The 19,589-nt window shown below is 46.7% G+C and overlaps 1 protein-coding gene across 3 annotated transcripts in view; it reads right to left on the reverse strand.

Annotated features, from left to right (window-relative positions):
* zdhhc8b (zDHHC palmitoyltransferase 8b) overlaps nucleotides 1-17,737 on the reverse strand; it is a 52,500-nt gene extending 34,763 nt beyond the window's left edge. For all 3 annotated transcript variants that reach the window (XM_079363829.1, XM_079363828.1, XM_079363830.1), the window contains exon 1: nucleotides 17,493-17,737. In XM_079363829.1, coding sequence (XP_079219955.1) covers nucleotides 17,493-17,596 — 104 coding nt within the window. In that variant the 5' untranslated portion in view covers nucleotides 17,597-17,737. The remainder of the gene's footprint in view (nucleotides 1-17,492) is intronic.
* Between the last annotated feature and the right edge of the window lie 1,852 nt (nucleotides 17,738-19,589).

Below are 19,589 nucleotides of genomic sequence, written 5' to 3' on the forward strand. Positions count from 1 at the left end.
TGATCCAGGGCTTGTTATTCGGGAAGCAGCGCACAGTTTTAGTGGGAACCACAACGTCCATACAGAAGTTCATGTAGTCAGTTGTGCAGTGTGTGACCCCCTCAATGTCATCACCATGGGTCTCTTGTAGGGCACTCCAGTCAGTGGTCTCAAAACAGTCTCTGAGCGCCTCCTCTGCCTCAGGAGACCACTTTCTGAAGGTGCGAGTAGTTATCGGTTGTCTCTGGATCATAGTTTTGTACTGTGGCTTTAGTAGGACCAGGTTGTGGTCGGACTTACCCAGAGGTGGTAGGGGGGTGGCAGTGTAGGCGTCCTTCACGTTTGCATACAGGAGGTCTATTGTCCTGTTCTTCCTGGTGGGACAGCTTACAAACTGGAGAAAGTCCGGTAGTGTGGAGTAGTGTGTTGTAGTTTAAATACATGTTGTAGTTTAAATACATCATGGGGATGTTGTAGTTTAAATGCATCATGGGGATGTTGTAGTTTAAATGCATCATGGGGATGTTGTAGTTTAAATGCATCATGGGCATGTTGTAGTTTAAATGCATCATGGGCATGTTGTAGTTTAAATGCATCATGGGCATGTTGTAGTTTAAATGCAACATGGGGATGTTGTAGTTTAAATGCATCATGGGGATGTTGTAGTTTAAATGCATCATGGGGCTGATGTAGTTTAAATGCATCATGGGCATGTTGTAGTTTAAATGCATCATGGGGATGTTGTAGTTTAAATGCATCATGGGCATGTTGTAGTTTAAATGCAACATGGGGATGTTGTAGTTTAAATACGTCATGGGGATGTTGTAGTTTAAATGCATCATGGGGATGTTGTAGTTTAAATGCATCATGGGGATGTTGTAGTAGTTTAAATGCATCATGGGGATGTTGTAGTTTAAATGCATCATGGGGATGTTGTAGTAGTTTAAATACATCATGGGGATGTTGTAGTAGTTTAAATGCATCATGGGGATGTTGTAGTAGTTTAAATGCATCATGGGCATGTTGTAGTCTAAATGCATCATGGGGATGTTGTAGTAGTTTAAATACATCATGGGGATGTTGTAGTTTAAATACATCATGGGCATGTTGTAGTCTAAATGCATCATGGAGATGTTGTAGTAGTTTAAATGCATCATGGGGATGTTGTAGTAGTTTAAATGCAGACTTCATGAGTCGAGATGCCTTTTATCACCTTACCTCAGTGACGGCTGTTTGGAGCCAAACACTTTGATACACTGGTGCATTTTGACATCAGCTCATTATGGCCATCTGGAACCAGACTGATCTGATCTCAACAGAACAGGATCAGAGTTGTGAATCCAAGCACGAAGCACGCGTCTGAAGCACAGGTGTCATCAGCACAGGTGTCATCAGCACAATCAGTCCTCCACTTAAGCCCCCCCCCCATCTGTTCCATTCATTTCCAATAGACACAGGTCAAAGCCTAAGCCAGGCATTATAAGCCGACCGATGATCACCTGGAGCTCTGACCTTATGCAGGAAGAACTCTGTGAACACGGAAAAAAATACTGTGAGGGAATTAGCCAAGAGTTCTACGATACTAAGGTGTATTCATGTTTGCTCTTCAGTTGGATGAAGATGAGTATTTATCAGGACGAGTTTCACTCATGAGGTTTGTACACACAGAAAGTTCCTCTAGATATGGATTGAAGATAAAAGTTGGCAGGCAGCCAGCTCAGGTAAATGCTCCTGAGATCCATGAATCTTACCGCACAGTTAAAGTGCTGTGGACAGCACCGTTTATGTCAGAGTGTCGACTCCAGAGTGCCACGCTGTCGGCTCAATTTCAGAACTAATTCTGTATCCAGTTGTTGGTGGAGAATAAAAAGAAGAGAAGAAAAAAGGAGGAGAAATGAAAATAAACGACATCTAATATGTGTCCAGGGTGACTGATTGACACCTGCCTGCTCGTTAGCCGTGTAACCACTGAAACGAGCGAGCACTCTGCTCCACTTACAGCAGGGGAGTTAAAAATAGGCCTCCCTCAGTCACCACTTAGTCAGGCAATGCGGAGAGCAGATAGTAAATGAGCTCAGTCAAGTGGTTGAATGGCAGCCCTTGTCGCTGACTCTCTCTCTCTCAGACACACTCTGAATGTAAAGCAGTAGCGCACGTCGCTAGCGACGGAGCAGTAAACACACTTCTCATGCATTAAGGGTCTGTATGCATGAGGCCAGATGAGGACAGCAGCCGCCCTCTTCCTCTGCGAGCGTGTGAGAAGAAGTAATGATTTGTTCTGTGCAGTCGGACCTCTAAAGTGGTTTACTAACAGACGGAAATCAAAGCCTCGCTCTGTGTTTTCCTTTCGCTCGTCCACTGGAGGAGCGTGAAGCAGCTGAGGTCACGTCAGTCTCTGTAACGGTGTTTGACAGAAGAGGAGAGTCTGAAAGTGGCTAAAGACCAGTTACAGACTGACAAGCTTCTGGCAGAAAGCCTGTGTGTGTGTGTGTGTGTGTGTGTGTGTGTGTGTGTGTGTGTGTGTGTGTGTGTGTGTGTGTGTGTGTGTGTGTGTGTGTGTGTGTGTGTGTGTGTGTGTGTGTGTGTGTGTGTGTGTGTGGCTTGTCACAGAGGGATGAAGTGGTTCCTCTCTCAGCTGGAGGGAATGTGACAGATGAGCGTCAGTTTGCACCTTTTTGCAAACAACTAATAACGTTCACTTGTTCGTCTACACACAAATTAAATGTCAATTATCGTCGACGCTGACACACTGTAAAAACACACAGCCATCATCATGGTCATCGTTAGCCATGTTGTCACACATGCACTCAACATGTTCCTCCCAGCACGAGACCATCCCATGTATGTCTCACACAGGATCAGTTTCTGGAACTGGAGAACTAAAAGATCACGAGTGGAGGAATCGAACATCGTGCAGACGACATGTTGCCCCGTCTTTGTGAGGATGATTTCTAGTCTGGCCGTGGTCACATGCAGACACTCTCTGCAGCATGCAGCAGTCACAATCACATCACTTGGACTTGAAATTCTTGGAGTCTAGAGTTCCCACATGCAGCTCATCCCGATCGTTTCAGGAAGCTTACAATAAGTTTGTACATGTGTGAAAGATTCTCTTCTTATTCTTCGTTTTCTCCGAACTGGCTCCAAACTCTTCACTGGGGAAACTTTAAAGACTTTTTGGGTCAGCATGACAACAACAACATCCTCAGTACATCTTCTCTGCACAGCAGGAAGGACATCAGCACCTGATCCAAACCTCAGCATTAATGTGAGAGAGCTGCGTCTGTGTCAGTGATTTTATGATGTATGCAAGAGAGAGCACTTTAATGCACCAAGCTGCTGCTTTTATTCTCTCATACTCAACAATGAGCCAGGACAGCTGCTGTTTAAAGTGACACTGTGTTTCACCACCGAGGCTCCAGGAGAGACAGTATGAACTCATGTCAGTGTTTTAAGGACATGAACTGTGGGATTCATTCATGCCTTCATGAACTTATCAATGAATACATCCTCAGACGAGTCCTGCTTCATGAATTACCCACGAGAGAGAGAGGGACCATCAATACCCCGGCTGGTTCTGTCTGGACTTCTTTAAGCGCACCCCGAGGCGTCACCCCGAGCTGAAACGAGTCTTGGCAGCAGCAGCAGCAGCAGCAGCCTCTGCTATGGTCGACGCAGCTCTCTGGATGGAGCCAGTCTGCTTGAGAGGCGGATAGCATCAGCATGTTCTGACAGCTCCTGCTCACTCAAAGGCCATGTCACACTCGATTTAAACCGCAGAGACGTTTGGAGAGAAGATCACAAAGAGGTTGTTGTTGCTCTGTTTGTCTCTTTCTTTGATGCATCTCCACTTTACAAGCTCACCACCACAGTGTCAGCAGATAGCTGTCCAACATGAGTCTGCTCTGTTAAAGGAGCAGTCTGTAACTCTGACCACAAAACTTTAAAATGGATACTATGGGCCTGATTTACTAAAGGTGTGTGCGTGCAAACTTGATACTAGCAGCTAAAAGCATGTTATCTGATGTTCTAACAGCGTGCAGAGAGGACTGAGTCTGTCATCTGAGCTAAACAACACGTCCTGTTCATTTAGCACGTTAGTCTTAATGAATATGCAAAACGAGGCGTTTCTGCCTCAGCGTGTAAAATACTGGGAGGAGAAAATGTAAAGAAGTGAAGTTAGTACACACAGTGTGATTTACCAAGCCAGGTAAAGACTGCTGTGGGTGTGACGGTGTCTGAATTTAACACCTTTAAAGAAGGTGCTAATCCAGGAGCCCCAGTGTTACGCACTGCAGGCTGCAGGTAGGAGGAGACATAGATAGATAGATAGATAGATAGATAGATAGATAGATAGATACTTTATTGATCCCGAAGGAAATTCAAGGTTGGTACAAGAGACCGGTTATGCAGCGATACATTCACGCGCTTATTTGGCTTCATCTCGGGCGTCCGCCTTCCTTGAGAGCTGAAGCAAGATGGGCTCAATAAAAGACCTGTTAACATGTTTCAATGACAGAAACATAAATGGGATGCTTTTATTTTGTATCTTGCTTCAATAATAGTTTAAAAGAAACGCCGTATCTGCTATTACTTGAAAATACTGGACGTTCATTTGCCTCTAACTAATATCTGTTTTGCGCCTGCAGTCGTCCAGCTTTCTGTCCAAACTCTCTGTGACGTAAACCAGTAGAACACGTTAAAGCCTGACAGAAATCCTACCGCCTCCACAAGGTTTGCACCTGACGTCATTCACACAAATGTTCTTAGTAAATCACCTGCAAAACGCCCACAAGCCAAACGTGCAAACTTCTGCAGTGAACACGCAGTTTAGTACTCTTTAATTGAGATCTTAGTAAATCAGACCCTGTGTGTAATCATCACAGAGAGCTGCCCCTAGTGTTTAAAATGAGTACTGCAGTCTAAACTTTAATCATCACAGAGAGCTGAGAGCCCCCCTCCTCTTACACAGGTCAGCATGTGATGAACACTGTAGCTTCAGTGTTTAGCAAGCTCTGCATGTGGTGGACACTGTAGCTTCAGTGTTTAGCCAGCTCTGCATGTGGTGGACACTGTAGCTTCAGTGTTTAGCCAGCTCTGCATGTGGTGGACACTGTAGCTTCAGTGTTTAGCCAGCTCTGCATGTGGTGGACACTGTAGCTTCAGTGTTTAGCCAGCTCTGCATGTGGTGGACACTGTAGCTTCAGTGTTTAGCCAGCTCTGTATGTGGTGGACACTGTAGCTTCAGTGTTTAGCCAGCTCTGCATGGGTCTGTAAAGCTTTCTGTGTTCTAACCTCTCTCCATGTTTCATCTCCAACATTGATCCTAGTTTGAGCAGCTTTCTGCTGCTGGAGTTTATTAGAAACATGCAGAGGCTTTTTAGCTCGGGTACAATCACTTCTATCTGAAGCAGTTCCACTGCCCGCTTCCATCGCTGCAACACCTGTTGACTCCTTTCTCCTTGTGAAGTGTCTTGAGATCACATTTGTTATTCTAAAGATGGAGCCCTGCTTTGTGTCACGTCTTAAAACACACTTCAAAGTCTGCTTGTGTTTAATATGCATCATGTGCTGCTCTCAGTGGATCACAGGGTCACTCAGAAGGCTGATTAAAGGACTGTGTTTGGTGTCCACTGTCCTCGTCATCACCACCATCTCATGTGCAAACCGTCTCCACTTCCATCCACAGACTCAAACATGTCTCCTTATTTTTATTATCTATTTCAGAGCATCCCAAACCTTTAATTCACCACTTTATCAGAAACATCTCCACTTCTCCGTCTCACGACCCCCAAAGCCCCGCTGTCCCTGGAGGGGGTCAAAGGTCAATTACAACACTTGTTAGTAAGAAGCAGACTACAGTGTTCCTGTGTGAAGAGCAGCAGACATGCACTCATATGAATGTATAATAATGAGGCATCTGAAGACCCGCCCCTCTTTCTGGCTGCTGTCTCCCCGGGGGGTCATCACACAAACTTAGGGAGTGTGTGAAGGTAAGGTGAGCTGTTTGTCCTTTATCCATGTGTTAAACCGTTAAACTGTTTTTATTTTAACTTGTGAGTAGGGAGGAAATCTTTCTCCACCCTCTGTGTAAAGATGTGTATTAAACTGTTTCGCTTCACATTTCACCGAGATCGAACGATTTCTTCATGTTCGTTCAGATATGTTCAGGTACGCCTCTGTCTGTTTCGCTGTCCTGTGAAAAGCTGAGATTTCACAGAAACGCTGCGTTCAGTCAACATGACCAACATCCTCACAGGCTCCTGGAGGTGTGAGACTGCTGCTCCGATTCAAATCAGCGCTGCTCTAAAAATATCACTTGGTGGGAATCTACAGTAGAAGCAGGAAGCTGATTCACTTTGACAACTTCCTGTTTGTTTGTTTGTGTCTTTTCAGCCTCAGCTATGTGTCTCTGTCCCAGCTGCCCTCACACCTCAACCTGAGACTCATGAAAGCAGACTCTACAGACAGCTGCCCCACACCCACACCCACACACACACACACACACACACACCCACACACACACACACACACACACACACACACACACACACACACACACACACACACACACACACACACACACACACACACACACACACACACACACACACACACACACACACACACACACACACACACACACACACACACACACACACACACACACACACACACACACACACACACACACTGAGGGACGGCTGACTCCAGACACAACAACTCGGAGGTCTTTCTGCAGGTCTTGACACGTGAGGGACCTTGAGGTCAGGCTCCTCCGGGTGCTTCCTTTGAGCTCGGGGGTTGAGACAGCTGTTTACATTGTTTGTGCCTCACGGGGCCGGCTGGACTTTCTGACGACTCAGCAGTTCCCTTCTGTTCCTCCTCCGGTGTCGGGGAAGCTTTGACTCAAAACTGATCAGAAACATGAATGTCAGACTGCCTGTGGGTCTCCTACAGTGTCAGAAGAACCAGCTTACAGACCTCCCACAGTAACACTGATCAACACGTTGCATAGAATCTAATGAGAACAGAAATACGAGGGAGATGTGTCTGCGGGGAAGACGAGCTAACGTCATTCTGCACGCATTCTCGTCTCGCAGCACCCGGCGCATTATGGAGCCAGGGACGCCGGCGCTTCACGCAAGATAAGCCCCGCAACCCTGAAAGATTTGGTTAAGGCGGGAGGAGATATATGTGACATGGCAGGCTGAACCCACAGGCTGTTATCAGAGGAGCGTTAACCTGCCTCAGAGAGAAGATCCACACGCTGAGCACTGAGACTCCATCATGGCGTCACGCTGACACACTGCAGAGGTGCACGCAGCTGATAGGAGGAGGGATCTGACATCATCATCTCAACATGCGGCAGAGGAGGGCGAGCGGCACCAGAATGTAAAATGAATGAAGGGATGGCCTTGTGTAAGGATCGATAACACTAACTCATTGATATTCACAGGTTCTGCTGCCTGATATCCAGCGACGCTGAGCGTGCTCATGGGAAGGTTATCAGGAGGTGAAGTGCTGCATTACTGAAGCTGTGAGGCCGTGCAGCACGGTCCTTCCTGGACACACCTGGAGGAGAGGACGCCGTAATCATGAAGGTCCACTGCTGTTTCATCACTGATGGTGATTATTTATAGTTCATGACATCAGAACTTTCTGTCATTAACATTATAGACTCCAACAGAAGACTGCAGTTTAAACGTTCAAACCAAGAATCTCCTCCTGCTGCAGGCCGCTCCCGTCTTTGCGCTCCTCGGCGGCACGCAGGCTTCAGTGTTGATCGGGTATTACTTCTGAGACAGATCGAAAAAGACACAGACCGCACACAGCTCTCAGTCATGTGACATCTGGCCAATAGGATGGTCGAGGGACATGACGTGAGAGACAGTGGTGAGAGAGGGAACACCTGCAGCAGAGCCACAGAAGCACACTTATGAATTATTACATTTTATCAGCTATTAAAAAAAACAGCTAAAAACTGTCAAATATCACTGATAGGCTGATAATGGATGGATGGATGGATGGATGGATGGATGGATGGATGGAGGGATGGATGGATGGAGGGATGGATGGATGGATGGAGGGATGGAGGGATGGATGGATGGAGGGATGGATGGATGGATGGAGGGATGGATGGATGGATGGAGGGATGGAGGGATGGATGGATGGAGGGATGGAGGGATGGATGGATGGATGGATGGATGGATGGAGGGATGGATGGATGGATGGATGGATGGATGGAGGGATGGAGGGATGGATGGATGGATGGATGGATGGAGGGATGGAGGGATGGATGGATGGATGGATGGAGGGATGGAGGGATGGATGGATGGATGGATGGATGGAGGGATGGATGGATGGATGGAGGGATGGATGGAGGGATGGATCCCTTAGATGAGCTGGGATGAAGTTCATGTAACGATGAGAGGCTGACCCTAATGGTCAGTGGAGGAACTGCAGCCAGGTTGGCTGTGACATGAACAGCTGTTCAGTCTGATCATGGCACAGAGAACACCTGTGAAACACTTTGAGGGATCAGCTGGATTTGGACGTGTTTGGCTTTTAATCCGGACGTTAGCAGTTCTTCACACTGCGGAGAGTTCACATGGTGGCGGGTCGGGATGGGGGCGGGGTGCCGTCACTTCTCATTAGGTCACTGAATTAAAACTCTGGCTGGCGTGTGCTGATGGGATTAAGACTCAAACTAAGAGTTTGGCGGAGAGGAGGCGCTGTGCCGTGGCGGCACGGACACCGCGGGGTCATTTCAAGTCTGCGGAGGATTTCAACTTCAGCTCAAGATAGATTAACACGAGATCTCAGGATGGATTCAGTGTTTTCCCTCAAGACATGACACACACAAAAACAAGACGGAGCGCCCTCACTGGGACGCCAAGCTGAAGAGTCAGTGGAGGTCAAAGTTCACAACGTCATTCCTTGAGTCAAAGTATAGAAACTCCATTACAACTGCTCAGTGTGGGAGGAGCTGCTTTTAAAATGAAAGCCTGTCTGGAGCCACACACACAATATCACATTTGTTGGAAAAAGCTGATAATTAAACACGCTAACAAGCTAACCGCCGGTGTCAGTCTACTTCCTGTCCAACAGGAAGTAGACTGACACCAGGTCTGCAGGTTGAAACCATCACAAGGTTCAGCCTGGTTTTAGAAGCAGCTCATCACGTCTGGATGTGATGAGCATCAGTCCAGATAACATGTTTGTATTTTTACAGAGCATGACTTCATGATCACGCACCACGTGTGTGTATGTGGATAATAAATCCTTTAATCAGAGCTTCCTGCTGCACAGATCGTCTCGTGTCTTTAAACCTGCAGAATAACAGAAAGACGACGACCAGGCTGAGCGCTGCAGGGACTTCCTGTCGTGTCTGAGTGACACGTGAAGAATCTTTTGAGCCTCCTGACCTCGCCGCCTTTCAGTGGGAAAGAAGAGCAACCATGACTTGATCAGCTGGGAATTGATAACACAAAACTTCCAAAGAAAACAGGAGTCACAGGAACTCCAGAGAGCGGAGCAGCTTCCTTCAACGCCATCATGAGTCACAACTCACAGCCGCTGTCATGGACCGACTTTGGAAGAAATACATCACAGTTAGTCTTTTACTTCTTGACACAAATCAAGAGTACAAACACAGAGAAACTAGCTCCGCTAGTCAGATCCAGGTCTCCCACTGGACACCCGATAACGAGGTACTGGAGGTACTCCGGATCTTCTCCGGACCTGGCTGTCCTCACAACGGGAGACTATCCTGTAACGCTGTTTAACCACGTGTGTGTGCCCGAGGTTTACAGCTGTGTGGGGGAAAGACACAGAGGTCTAAGGTATCCTGAAAAGACTTCAGCTGTGATCTGGCACTATAAAGAAAGTTCACTTCGTTAGTGTGCGCGCCCCATGTACGGAGACCGGACCTCCAAGCGGGCAGCCTGGGTTCGATTCCAACCCGTGGCTTTTTTCCTGCACGCTATTCCCCCTTCTCTCCATCCCTGATTTCAGACTCTATGTGCTTTCCCATCTCTACAATAAAAGATCAAATATAGTTAGAGCGAGTAAATGTGTGTGTTTGTGTTCACACACACGTTCCTCCTGAAACATCAGCTCTGTGATAAAGATGTTATAAAGGGATTCATGCTCATCACCAGGCTGTATGTGGCTTCATGGTGCTTCCTGAGTGACATGTGGGGTAAAGGTGAGGCCTGCACAGGTAGAATCCTGAGAAATACCAGCATCCTGCTTAATGCATCAGCTTTGCACAGGTGGATTTCTTGCTCTTTCTTCAGGACGTGACCCGCTCCTCGTGAAGATCGCATGTTGATGCTTTCTCATCTGAACTGTCTCAGATACGACTCGGTGTGTCAGCCGCTCCAGAAGAAGACGCATGTTGGATTTACTGATGCAGCCTCTGCACAGGCGTACACATATCACGCTAACCTGTTTTCTTCTCTAGGTTAGAAAATCTGGTTTCTGAAAACTGATGCAGGTCCAAGTAAACATACTCCATGTTTAACATAGATTATATTTTACTTTTTAGAAGTTTGCATATTCTCCTCGTGTTCACTGTCCTGCTGTCAGTCTGTGAAAGCTTCAGCGTAGCTTTGTTTATTTATGCTACTGCCTAACACTTCCTTTATCTGCTGTCTCTTTAACAACAACTTCAAAGACATGACCGCTCGCGTCAAGCACATCCATCATATCAGCATCCCACACATGGGAGCTTCAATTTAAGAATAAAATCTTCATGTTATATGTCTCAAGAAAAGATCACCTTGAAAATGGTAGCACGCTTTAAACACTGACACATCTGGTGAACTTGCTATCACAGACACATGGGGCTGTTTTTGGCTGCTCATTCCTCGACGACCTTCTTCACTTCCTCTGACCAGCGTTTGTCACCGAGCAGCCTGCAGCTGGTTTAAGAGTCTTCTCCCTGCTGAGTGTGGAAGTGAAACTGATGAGATTACTCAGAGGGAGAGGTGAGGGCCTAACAAACCAAAACATGACCCTGACCTATAAAATCAACTTTTTATTTATTATACAGCCGCTTTTACATGACGTGCAAAATACACTCCATCTTCCTCTGACATGTCTGTCTCCAAACCCTCCAATCATGAGAAAAGTCCATCCTCTCCGTCTTCTGCCTGCTCCACTTTTCAGAAACAGGCCGTTTGGAGATGTTCCCTTCATGACATCACAAAGGGCAGTAGCCCCTCCCCCAGGTGGGTGACACTCCCACAGCTAGGTGTTTGTTCTGCCCTCTGAGTCTGCCTTCTCACCGTAAACAATAGGACATGGAGCCAGAAAGCAGCGAGTACACCCGAGCCCTTCCAGAGAGGGGGCGTGGTCAGACACAGCTCATTTACATATTTAAAGCTACAGACACAGAAACAGCCTGTTTGAACGGTTGAAGAGGAGGAGGTCATGTGACCTTTAAATAGTTGCCTGTAAAACAACGAGGATTAAAGATAGTGAGCCAGAACAGTGAAGTGACAAGCTGAGAAGAACAGCAGGTCGTGGTCAGAAGTCTTGATGATGATGGAGCTCTGTATTCATGTTACATCAAAGGCACAAAGACCTTTTAACGTTGTGTATCTGCCTGTGCGTCTTCTTTTTCTACAAACTCCTCGATCTCTCAGAAAGTCCCTTCAGCTGTGTTTCTACTTATGACCAGTCATGGTGTCCCTGTGGCAGAACAACATGAGGGGGAAACAGGGTGGAGACACCCAAGGAGGGAGAGGCTGGAGGTCTAAATTAATCCCACATGTTCCCTGAAGGAGAGACCTTCCAGGCGGCCCCCGCTCCTTCTCTTTGTGGTGGAGTCGAGTAAACTCGGAGCACCTCGCTGCACTTTCCCGCACTTTTCGCCCCCACACTGCTGCTCAGCCAATCCACATGGATCCATTTAGCTCGATTATGGCATCACAAGGCACAATTCAGTTTTTTTGGCAAGTAGAAGAGCTCCAGAAGGTCATGGCTTCAGAGAAACCAAAAGGACTTTAAATAGACGCAGGGAAAGGAACACAGTCACAAGCTGCAGAGGGAAACAATACAGTCGACTGATCCAGAGATGACAAAGACTTTATCTCCTTCTTCTCCGAGGCAAGATGTGATTTATCAGATTCACAGTATTAGAAGAGAGAACACGGCTAAATAAATAAATAAATACACACACAGCACTTGGCAGAAAGAGGACATGCTAATTTTAGAAAGCAGTGATTTCTATCAAACATATGCTGGGACATCATGCTAACAACATGACTCAGATCCTGCTGCTACAGATTACAGTATGATTCATGTTAATGGGTTTTCATGGAAGAAGGTGACAAAGTGTTACATTATAAATTCTTCCATAAAGCAGGGAACTCGGAGCAGAGCGACATCGATGTTAGGGATAAATCCTGCATTAGTAACTGCTATGTAGAGTCTGATCAGCTGCCCAACCTCCCCCGATGTCTGATTACTGATCGCAGCTTTCTGCCTTAGCTACAGGACATTAGCTCCTGTAAGCTAATGCTAAAAAACGATCAGACTTGCAGTCTGTCTCTGATCCAGCATCATGCTCTCACATGCCCGAAACGTGTTCCGAGATGAATGTTGACGTGCTGCGCCGTAGAAATAAGCGATCACACGATTCAAAGCAACAAGCTGTACGGCGTGCTCTGGATGTGTTGGGGCCTTCAGCCCAGACATCTGACCTTGAACGAGGGAAGACAAGGTCAGAGGTCAGGATTACAGTCCTCAGAAGTAGAACTTCTTCTGCTGCTGCACTAAAGCTCAGCTCTGAATTCAGGATCTTCTTGATGGTTTCAAAGTTTTTCATGTTGGATTAAACGATCGCAGAGTCAGAAGATCGTGCTGTGAGTTAACAAAGAGACGTGATGGACTAGAGAGAGAGAGAGAGAGAGAGAGAGAGAGAGCGAGAGAGAGAGAGACAGCGAGAAAGAGAGAGAGAGAGAGAGAGAGAGAGACAGCGAGAGAGAGAGAGAGAGACAGATAGAGAGAGAAAGAGAGAGAGAGAGAGAGAGAGAGAGAGAGAGAGACAGATGTGTGCCGTTTAAACATTCAGAGGAATGCAGGAAAAACCTGTCCTGCACATTAGCATGTAAGCATGTCAGCATGTTAGCTCAGTATATAATGACATCAGTATCAGAGGATTGTAAATAAGATGATTTAATAATATGACATTATTTGGAAAAGAGGAAATCTCCAAAGACAATCCTCCCATCATGATTACAGTAAGAGATTGGTGAGTCTTTAGAGGACCTTGTTGGACCCCCCCCCCCCCCAGCTCTCCTCTGAGGAGACTCAACAGCTGGACATACCTTAGCTGGCAGATTGATGGCCGCTCCCTGTCACTGCAGTCACGGCTGCTTTGAGCGTTTGTATCTCGGATGTTTTAAAGTTTACAGCTGAGGAAAGTTTCAGTCCAAACAGCCACTGTTTGATATTAAGATGTAATATCTGAGCACATCACTGTCCAACAGACGCTGCTCTGTTTCCACGGCTGGAGATGAGACTTTAACTATTTAGACATTTTCAACCCATCCAGTATGAACGATGTGCATTAGCATCTTTACCATGACACCATTACAGCTAACCCTCTGCAGGAGGAGCTGCATGTGTGAACGCCACCAGCTGAACTTTCTCCTTCCACACCTCCAGTATCTTTTCTGATGAGAGAAGGCAGCAGGATATTCTCACCTGGACTTCCTGTGACTGCAGCACGGTGCATGGAGTGAGTACAGACCGCTACGATCTCCGTGCAGGTCATTCAACGGCTGCATCACATTTTCTGTGTTGTTCTCTTTTCTTTGCTTTTTGTCGCAGCTTATCTCAAATGAGGTGATGGGCCTCACACAGCTGTTCATTGAATCAGTATTACCTGCTGTGTCTGCATATTGACTCAACCTTAACAAGAGGGCTGTAAAATGCATGTATGTATACATCCTGCGTCTGCAGAGGCATTACTGGTTGTTCCAGGAGACTTTTCTCTGCGTTCATTTTCGTAGGTCAGGATTCATATTAACTCGTGTTTCTTCGGAGAAATGGAGGAGGCAGTTTGCCATTATACACTTTCTGTTGTTTCCTCAGTATGCACAAATCTGTCATTCTGAAGTTATAGGCCGACGTCCTTTACTGGACACACGCCAGGGGAAAATAAACAGAGCTTATCCATGAAGGCTGTAAAGAGCAGAGGATTGTTCCAGAGTGTGTGACTATCCCACAGGTTGGAAGCGTGCCGTGTGGTAAACCATAGACCAGTGAAAATGAACCATAAACCACCACAGTCTGTCTGCAGACTCGTCTGCAGCACCGGGTCGACCTGAGACACATTCAGTATATCCTGTCCCTTTAACCACATGGATTCTATGAAAAAGCCGGGCTGGATATTCGGCCCGAGCAGGTGAGCTCGTGTCGGTGAAGATGATGAAGGGTCATCGTGTGTGCGGCGCGAGGACAGGTAGACAGCATGTCACAGAGACAGAAGCACACAGCTCAGATTTATAACATGTGAATCTGCCTGAAGGTGGGAACATTATGAGGACATGATGCTAACATATGCTGGGTCAGTAATGGCAGGAGAAGTCTGGCTCACTCGTGCTGCTGTTCTCTCTTTGTGCAGGCTCGCTGTGTGACTGCTGGATCTAAACACTCCTCATATTAAACAAGTGTGTTTATTTAGATTCAAAGTTTGACATGTCACAGAGAGTAATGGTCTCCTGCGTTGTAACACTATGAAGGATAAAAGATCAGCTTTAAGTGAAGCTAACTCGTCATCATATAACCCGACCGAACCTGGATCCTGAACCTCCCTACAGACGGAGTCATTCACAGGAGCACATGTATATCCAGGGCCCACTGAAGTACTGCATAGACTACGAAACCAGACTGCTTCTGACACCAAGAGAGATCAGAATGTACAGGACTAACTATGTTTGAGCCTTCCCACATTTCAACATCTGCATGAAAACACTGAGCGCAGTGAATGAAGTCTGACTGAATGGACACACTGTGAAAAGGAGGAAACAGATGTGGAAGCTGCAGATTACAGCCTGGTGAAACACTCACTGCTGAACACCGGCCTTTCTCTACATGACCCGTTCATATTCATCCCTCCCCGCTCCACAGTATCAACTATTAGCACTCATGCTAATGATGCTGGCCAGCCTGGCAGCTCCGTTTCCTAAACAGGTTCTTCACCTGGCACACAGTGAAGCATCCTGAGGCTTGGCTCAACAGACAGGCTGTATCAGTGCTGGGGCTAATTTAGACAACATGGACTGTAAAAACAGAATGTGGTTACAGATCAGGCTGGGATGATGTTATGATGCTTTAAACATGACTAAAAGCTTCATCTGTGTTTTTAACCACGAGTCGCGCTCACGCTGTGGAGATATAAATATTCTGTAATGTGTTCTAATTCAATCTCTGGGAAACACAAACTGTCAGGCATCAGTAAGCCAACACAGTGGACAGGGTGTGTGTGTGTGTGTGTGTGTGTGTGTGTGTGTGTGCTCATCCTCTGTTGCCCGTATGACACCAAGTGGCCTGCTGACATCAGTGAGAACTTTAACACACTGAAGCCAAGGAATAAAAAAAGATCTGTGTCCCTGGCAGTCTGCTGAACTGTTCATGATGGACAAGTATAGCTCTGTAGGTTTAACCCTTACATGTCCACGTCTGAGCGGGCTACACAAAGTCTCAAACAGTAAAATCTGAGATAAAAAGGTTTAAGACCAACTGTTGTGTGATGTTAATGTGCAGCTTTACAGTGCAGCGGAGACAATGCTAGACTGGGTTCAACATAATGGACACACTGTGTGTGTGTGTGTCTGTGTGTGTGTGTGTGTGTGTGTGTGTGTGTGTGTGTGTGTGTGTGTGTGTGTGTGTGTGTGTGTGTGTGTGTGTGTGTGCGTGTCAAACATGGCCTAGTTTGGTTGTGCACGCCCCCCGGGGGAGGGGGGGGTTCCATTATACGCTTCTCTATCCTGTGGACCTCTTACAGGGAAATGTGCAGAGTGAGGTCTTAATCCTCAGCCATGAACCATCTGCTGAGGTGAACCTTAAAGTGAGCCCAGCAACACAAACAGAAACAGCATTGTGTTCAACCCGCTGTGGGCAGCACACTTCCTCCATACGCAAAGAAAATGTCTGAAAGGAAAATGCATTCTACATCAGGACATTTGTTTATGCAAAGCTTCAATCCAAGTGGGCCTTGAACGCCTCACGTTGCCTTCAGTCTCAGACCTGAGACCACTCACACGTGTTCTGCATTCAAACATTGTTGAAGTGGGGTTAAGTGGTAAAGCTTCCTCTGCTAGTGTTTTATAGTGTTGGACCTTTCACCATTTAAAACATGGAAATAAACAGATCTGGACTCAGATCTTCTTGGAGGTCGCCGGCTCGCCTCGGTCTCAGTGGACACTTTTATTTTAAATCTCTGAGTTCTCCTCATGGTCACTGTGATTTGAAAGAAAACAAACTCATTCATGTGTTGCCCCCTGCACACAAAGCACTACAACACTACCATCAACTCCTGGGGTGTGGAGGCTTTAAGTAGAGTAATGAAACAGCTGCAGGGATCCTTTCTATAACACTGTCAGGAGCCGATCACAGCCCGTGTGGACGGACCCTGCATGCTTTTAAAATACTCAAAGTGAAAGCTATTACTCTGCAGACAGTGACACAACATTCAGCTAAAGGAGGGGAGGCAAGTCCAGCAGGTATAAACCAAGACAGGTAAACGAGTCTGAGATCTGCCTGTAGGAAACTAAACAACCCCTGAGACACAGGTGAAAGGTTGACATGGTTTCATTTCACTGATGAGAATCTGAAGATCCATCAGAGTGACCTGGAGGGGGGGGGGGGGTGTCTGATAATCCTGACTGAACCTCTGACACCTGCTTGTCAGAGCACCTGGACTGGATTACAGCCTGCTTTAGACAGAGGAAAGACCTGTTTGACAGAGGCAGGACTGTGTGATATGGACCAACAATCACATAAATCTACTCTAAAGAAACAAACTAATCAAAGTCAGCTGTCAACACCAAAGCAGCCAGCCACACTATAAGAACTGTAACTTCAGGACGACTCTTAGCCCTCTTGAAAGGTTGTGACCCCGGACCTATCCCGGCCCCAGTGTGCGGGACTCCCTGTGGCACTTGTTTAATGCACAGTGAGTATCCAGGCCTCAACTGGAGGTCTCTAGCAGCAGCGGATCTTTGCACAACTTGCCTGGTTTTAATGAAGTTCGACTTGCAGGTTTAATGATCTGCTCTGAAACCGTTTCAGCTCCAAGGTTCCCCTTCGGGAAAGATGGAGGCTACGTGTGTTGGAACACAACCTACCTTATTCCTCACTACAGTGACTGAACCCAGCCATGCAAACTTCAGGCTGCAAATCCACTCCAGCCTGAGTAATCTGTGGACTCACGGTGTGCCGAAGCTCGGCAATGCAGCGAATCAGAAGGAGAGAAGAAAGCGAAGCAAACTTACGTGAAAACGAAAAATAAAGTGGTCGATCCCACCAGGAGAGTGGCAGCAGTGGACACCGGGATGTATTTGGTGGGTTTAAATCTCTTTCCAGCGCTGTTGGGCATTCTGTAATTTCCACATTCCTCAGTTATTTATTCCGATTGGAGGCGCAAGTAGAAAAAAGATCCAGTGTTGCAGGAGAAAGGCGTTTCTGTCGGCTGCCCGCGCTCCGTGTTTGCTGTGGCTGGAGCCGCATAGATCCTGGGATAGAAGCAGGAACACACGGAGCTCTGAGAGAGAGAGAGAGAGAGGGAGAGCCTGGAAATCCTGCCCACTGCTGAGGTCACTGGACCGCTCGGAAAGGTGGAGCCTCTGAGCAGAGCTTCGGTAAGACGCCCTGTCATTCATCCATGGAGCAGAGCCTGGCAGGGGCTCCAGCAGGAAATGATCAGCTGTTCACTGTGATCGCTGTTTGAACAGGAGATTAACACACACACACGCGCGCGCGCGCGCGCACGCACGCACACACGCACACACACGCACACACACACACACACACACACACACACACACACACACACTACCTGGAAGGTGCCTGAAGCTGCGCTGCAGGCTCAAAGACAGCAAACACGATTCATCCTTCACATTATGCTTTAACATGCAAACACACCTATTGGTCTTACTATGTTTACATTGGTTTGATATTTGTATTCGTTATTTTTAATGACAAAAACAAAACAGACATTAAAACTATTGAACCTTTCACTAAGCAGCATGCATTACATTGAGAGGACAAAATAATAAATCACCAAATAAAGAACAATACAAAAAATAAAATAGGCCTAAATGTAAAAATAATTAAAAGACAAACAGATGGGGAGCTTTAATCATTGTTAAATGGAAGTAATTCAGAGATTTTAAGTCCCATTTTAAAGACTGAAACAGAGATTTAAGTCTTCCTTCAAATGCTAGAACATTTTGAGTAAAAAACAAGCAAACTGTGTTTTTATGTCCGATATAGTTTTTGTGCAGCCTCAGGCATCTCTTCAGAGACATTTAAGTTGTTCATATGTCCTAAATGGAGACCGAGAGCCTGTTGGACCCCATGCAGGCTAAAAATGTCCAGGGGCCCCTTAAACTAGCAGCAACCTCCGGTTTGGAAAAAAGACGACAATGTGGAAGTGCAAAATCCTGCAGTTCATCGAGTGTCCACTAGAGGCTGACTGGAACACAGGAAGTCACACACGACAGGCAAATAAGCCGTTTGTACAGCATTATCATGTTGACAGCATGAAACATGTCTGATTAGTTATTGTCCTCATGGACACACAGTGTGGGCGTTATTTTTTTAAATAGCTCTATTTTAAAGAATGATACGCTTAATTCACAATAAGGCGGAGCTGAGCTGATTGACAGGTGGGCGCCGTGTAACGGTTTGTCAGGAGGCTTAAAACCCGCCTCAGCTCTCAGCCTGTCGTTAGCTTGACTCAAAGTTAGCCTGAGACAGCATTTCCAGCACGGAGACCGCCATCCATGGGGCTCCAGCGCCCCCCTGCAGGAACACACAGGGGACTCCAGCGCCCCCTGCAGGGACACACGGGGGACTCCAGGCCCCCTGCAGGACAGCGCCCCCCTGCAGGAACACACAGGGGACTCCAGCGCCCCCTACAGGAACACACGGGGGACTCCAGCGCCCCCTGCAGGAACACACGGGGGACGACACTCAAGCTTCCTCCTGTAATATTTACAGTCTGTGGACATATACATTCTTATTCTTTCTGGGACCGATGTTGTAGTTTGTTGTTGTGTTTCCTTCTTTTTGATCCACCTGCTGTTTCTAAACTAAATGCACTGGTGAGTCCAGTAAAGATCTGCTTTTATTTCTCAAAACATGCGACAACACCAGGCGAGTAAAACGGACCGGGCCTTTAATTAGCTTTTTTGTCAGGTTTCCAGGTTTTTATGAAGGAAGAAGTGTTTTAAATTAAACTGAGTCAAAGTGTTTCCAAAACAAACCAAGTCACTCCATCATTCACACTCTTTACTTTCTAATGTGAATTTAAGGCTTAGCGCGCCCCCAAGTGGCACAGGTCAGAATTATACAAAACGCGAACTCCG

Source organism: Symphodus melops (genome assembly GCF_947650265.1).
Source record: "Symphodus melops genome assembly, chromosome: 1".
NCBI classification, from domain to species: domain Eukaryota; kingdom Metazoa; phylum Chordata; class Actinopteri; order Labriformes; family Labridae; genus Symphodus; species Symphodus melops.